Source organism: Mesocricetus auratus, unplaced genomic scaffold (genome assembly GCF_017639785.1).
Source record: "Mesocricetus auratus isolate SY011 unplaced genomic scaffold, BCM_Maur_2.0 Super-Scaffold_100008, whole genome shotgun sequence".
Taxonomy (NCBI): Eukaryota; Metazoa; Chordata; class Mammalia; order Rodentia; family Cricetidae; genus Mesocricetus; species Mesocricetus auratus.
The window spans coordinates 78,083,050-78,088,049 of NW_024429192.1; the positions used below are offsets into that span (position 1 = coordinate 78,083,050).

General features: G+C 58.6%; 1 protein-coding gene across 1 annotated transcript in view; it reads left to right on the plus strand.

Annotated features, from left to right (window-relative positions):
- The first annotated feature begins 1,396 nt into the window (after window positions 1–1,396).
- Window positions 1,397–5,000, plus strand: part of Uncx (UNC homeobox) — a 4,193-nt gene continuing 589 nt past the window's right edge. Inside the window, exons 1-3 of the mRNA XM_005079987.4 lie at window positions 1,397–1,759; window positions 1,931–2,106; window positions 4,103–5,000. The exon at window positions 4,103–5,000 is cut by the window's right edge and continues 589 nt beyond it. Coding sequence (XP_005080044.1) covers window positions 1,474–1,759; window positions 1,931–2,106; window positions 4,103–5,000 — 1,360 coding nt within the window. The 5' untranslated portion in view covers window positions 1,397–1,473. The remainder of the gene's footprint in view (window positions 1,760–1,930; window positions 2,107–4,102) is intronic.

Here is a 5,000-nt window from a genome sequence, read left to right on the forward strand (position 1 = left end):
TGTGAACATAATTTAATTATAATAGATGGGTTAGTTAGTTCCTCCATCCCATTCTTCAGAGCGGACTCAGGGAGACGGATTTTGGTTGCTGTTGTTGAGGGAAGGCAAGGGCCATTGGTCATTATCCTGTTTTCCTTCCTTCTTCCACATTCCCTCCTCTTCTGGGCTGGGGTCCATGACCCATTGGGTGGGAGTTAAGTGGGGTTAGGGTGTCCCCAGTTGCCTCCACCCTGTCTGCACTGATGGGGTAACTGCCAGTCAAGGAGGAGGGCATCAGGTTAGACTCCTTATAGGCGGGAGCTGCTTTTGGCTGGAGTCACTATTTGGAAGTTCTCCTGTCCCTGGTCTCTCCCTCCCCTCTTACTCCCCTTTTTACCCTCTCCTTTCCTTCCATCTATCCACCACCCCTTCTGTCTCCTTTCCATCCTCCCTCTTCCCACTGCCCGCTCTTCTCCCCTGCTCCAATCCCCCTCCTTCCTCCCCACCCCTCCCTTCTCTCTCCATCCTCCTTTTCATTCTCCCCTTCTCTCTATTCTCCCTCCCGATCCTCCCTTCCCTCCTCCCCATATCCTCCTTTTTCTTCTCTTCTTTCCTTCTTCCTCTCCATTCCCTTCTCTCCTTGCTCCACTCTTCCCTCGTCCCCTTTCTCCCTCCTTCCTCTCTCCTCCTCTTTCTTCTCCCTTCCCCTCCATCCTCCCTTTCTCTCCATCCTCCCTTTCTCTTTCTACACCCCCTCCATTCTCTCCCTCCTGGGCCTGTCCTTCCTCCTCCTTTTTCTTCCTGTCCATCTTCCAGTTCGTTGGGACACTTCTCCCCTTCCTCCTCCTCATTCCTTCCCCTCCTCCTCCCTCTGCTGCCTTGGCTAGCAGCAACCCGAGAGAGGCGGCTGCTAGAGAAGCCCTTGTAGTTTTAAATTCAATGTGACAGTTTCGGAAAGAGCGGATGATGAATCTCCCATTATTGGATCAGTCTATTTGCCGCTCAATGTCTCTCTGTAATTGGAGCAACATCACTTTAAAGGTTCAGAGAGTACAGCATTTCTGGTGAAAAATCCCCACAACACGCCTGCGAATGTTTTAAAGGGAAATCTATTAGAAGGAGGCGAGGGGCGGGAGCGGCGGGGGCAGGAGTGGGGGCTCGCCGGGGGCCCGGGGCCGGCCGAGCGCGGCGGTGCCCCTCCCTCCCCACCCCGTCTTGTTGTGACAGCTCCTGATACTGTTTATGGAGGTGCGTGTCAGGTATAATTAGCAATCGATATGGAAAACGTTTCCTTGCACCCAGCACGCCTCTGACGTCAGAGCCGATTAGCGCTTCTTATTGGTCCCAAATTCCCCGGGCCGCGGCTAATTATCGAGAGCTTGATGTTGATAAAGTAAAGCGGCGGAGCGCGGGCCGAAGCATGTGTAGGGCTCCGGGCCCCTGTACTCGCCGCCGCCGTCCGCGCCCCCGCGCCCCGCCGGCCCCGCGCGCGAGATGATGGACGGTCGCCTCCTGGAGCACCCGCATGCCCAGTTCGGGGGCTCGCTGGGCGGCGTGGTGGGTTTCCCCTACCCGCTGGGCCACCACCACGTGTACGAGCTGGCCGGCCACCAGCTGCAGTCGGCCGCCGCCGCCGCTGCCGCGGCCTCGGTGCCCTTCTCCATCGACGGCCTGCTCAGCGGCTCGTGCGCTGCGGCCGCCGCCTCGGTGGTCAACCCCACGCCGCTGTTGCCCGCCGCCTGCGGGGTGGCCGGAGATAACCAGCCCTTCAAACTTGCAGGTAGGCTGGAGGCGGGGACACGGGAGAACACAGCGGGGGGTCGCGGGGGGGCACCAAGCCGTCGGGGAGTAGCGACTGGCTCTTCCGTGAGCCCCGCACCGAAGCTGGGTGCAAGCGAGGCGAGCATCTGGTGGGTGGTTGAGCTTTGCGGCGTCCTGTGCGTGCCCGCAGACTCGGGGGATCCAGACAAGGAGAGCCCGGGCTGCAAACGGAGACGCACCCGCACCAACTTCACGGGCTGGCAGCTGGAGGAGCTGGAGAAGGCGTTCAATGAGAGCCACTACCCGGACGTGTTCATGCGCGAGGCGCTGGCGCTACGCCTGGACCTGGTCGAGTCCCGAGTTCAGGTAAAGACCGGGTGTTGCCCGGGGGAGTCAGCCGTCCAGCACTGGCACTGGGCTTGCAGAGAACCGCGAGGCAGGGCTGTCTTTGTTCTAAGTGGTGGGAGGTGGTTCCAGGCTCCGCGCTGCTGGCTGAGGGTTGATTGTGAGGGTTGAACCCCTTCGCTCATCCGGAGGTGAGTAACTCGAGAATGCCAGGATGATTTGGGAGAGCTCCTGGCGATGTCCCAGTACCCACTGCAGTGGCTGCATGCGTGCGTGCGATCCGGGAAGCCAGATTTGGGTTGGCTGTGGCCCGGAGCACTGTCTGGAGAGGGCCAAGGCTGCCCGAAGAGCCCTCCAGTAGAGGACAAAGTGGGCCAGAGTCTGGGAGCTCTCAGCGGAGGCTTTCTCCCAGCTCCGAAGCAGACTGATCTGTTTGTTTACCTCTGGCTTGTGAACTATTAAGATAGAAACACGTATTTATCCATCCATAGCCTTGCAGATACAGGGAGAAACATTAGAGGCAGGGAAGGTGGAAACGTATGCGGAACACACTGGAAAAGAGAGGAGGTTTTTTTTTTTAAAAAAAAGGTGTCTGAATTTAATACTCTCCCCCATTAAATTCCTCCGTCCCCAACACTCTTCGTTATTTGATTTCATGCGGAGCCAGGAGGCAGTATTCTTTTTTTTTTTTAATACAGAATCAATTTGGTGTAATAAAATTCTAGAATAATGTCTGTATAATTAGATGCTGTTTCTAGAGTACTGAAGCTTTGGGGCCTGTGTCATGGTGGGTGCCTGGGATGGAGGCATACGCTGGCAAAATACCCGTTTAGCACCTATAGATTTCCCTGAAATGATATTTGGGTTCTGGACTGTGGCCTGGCCTCTTCTGTTTAGAACTCTCTTTATCCAATTCGTTCTATCCCTTAAGTGAAGTCCGAATATCTTCTTTTCCCCTCAAATATGATAATAATTTCTGGTGGTGAGACAGTCTGGAATTTACACACACACACACACACACACACACACACACACAAGTTTGGAAAAAGAAAAGAGAAAGCAGTTACAGCGTCTTAGGATTTGGTTTAGTCCCCGAGACTTCCGCGTCTGCCAGGCTTCCTTCGAACAGGTCTGGTGTGCAATCGTGCCAACTTTATATGGCCACAGCAAAGCATTTAAATAGCCAGTTTCTGCAGGAGGATGGTAGCTCTGGCGGTTCGGTCTGAGGTGTAGTGGTCTGGGGAACTGTTTAAATCCTCCTTGGCTATCCCAGACAAGGCCTAGCAGAGAGCATGAAGGAGTCCAGAGCGTTTCTGCTCTCCCAGGAGGCCTCGTGACCAATTTCTGGCCTGCTTGCCCGCCTTGTAGCACCCCAGGCCAGGCCAAGCTGGACTACTTTGGAAATGATCTTGTTGGTCCCTGGCCTACAACCCTTCATAAAGAAGGATGTGTGTAGCTGTGCTGGGGTTGGTGGGTTACTGAAGGTCCATCCAAGTTCGGCTTCACAGGCCCTTCCTGAGGAAGAAGTATCCAGATTTCCCTTCATGGGGCACCCTGAAATGTGGGCTTTGAGAGTCTGGTGGGGGCCGAAGACAGGTGTGGAAGGCACAGCCTTTCCTGCTCTTCACCCGGCCAGGCTCCTTAGAACTGTGAGGTGCCAGCGAGGGCAAATCCGGGCCTTGCTTGCTGCCTTCCGACCAGGAACTCTCCCGACAGCGGGATCACTGGCCTTGCCTGAGGAAGGGGCAGTTCCCCGGGGCCCAAGGTGAGAAGTCAGAGCGGGAATCTGACCAAGAGGCCCCATCTATGCTCCTTCCGAGTGTATAAGATGCTGGCCAGAAGCTGCAACCCCAGTATCAGCATACAAGGGCCGGCAGAGAGCGTGCCCTGGCTCTGGTAGTTCCCTCTGGAGCCGAGGTCTCTCAGGCCTGCCTGAGGGCGTGCGTGGGAGGCCCGCAGCCTCCGCGGCTAGCCAGCCTGATTGTGCCTCCCCCTTCCCCTTGTCCGGCTGTTCTAGGTCTGGTTCCAAAACCGCCGGGCCAAGTGGAGGAAGAAGGAGAATACCAAGAAGGGCCCTGGCCGGCCGGCGCACAACTCGCATCCGACCACGTGCAGTGGGGAGCCCATGGATCCGGAGGAGATCGCTCGAAAGGAACTGGAGAAGATGGAGAAAAAGAAACGCAAGCACGAGAAAAAACTGCTCAAGAGTCAGAGCCGCCACCTGCACTCGCCCGGTGGCCTGTCCCTGCACAGCGCGCCCAGCTCTGACAGCGACAGCGGCGGCGGAGGTCTGTCCCCAGAGCCACCCGAGCCGCCGCCGCCTGCCGCTGCGGCCAAAGGCCCTGGAGCTCATGGCTCCGGTGTTGCGGGTTCTGCTCCGGTACCTCCTGGCGAGCCACCCGCGCCTGGCACCTGCGACCCCGCCTTCTATCCGAGCCAAAGAAGCGGCGCCGGCCCGCAGTCGCGACTAGGGCGCCCTGCGGACAAGGACACGGTCCCATGCGGGCCCGGAGCGGCAGCGACCGCGGGTCTGCCCAAGGCTAGCCCATTCAGCGTGGAGAGCTTGCTGTCCGACTCTCCACCGCGTCGCAAAGCCACCCCAGCCAACGCCGCGGCTACCGCGGGGCTGGACTTCACGCCGGGGCTGCCGTGCGCACCTCGGACCCTGATCGGCAAGGGCCACTTCTTGCTCTACCCCATCACGCAGCCACTTGGCTTCCTGGTGCCACAGACCGCGCTCAAGGGTGGAGCGGACCCTGAGTTAGCGCCCAAGGACGCGCCTCCCGCGCCGCCAGCGCCGCCCGCACCACCAGCGCAGGCCAGCTTTGGGGCCTTCCCCGGACCCGGCAGCGCTGCCGACCCGACCTACGCCCGTCGCAGCCCTGAGGTTGTTGCCTCCCCGGGGCCACCAGCTC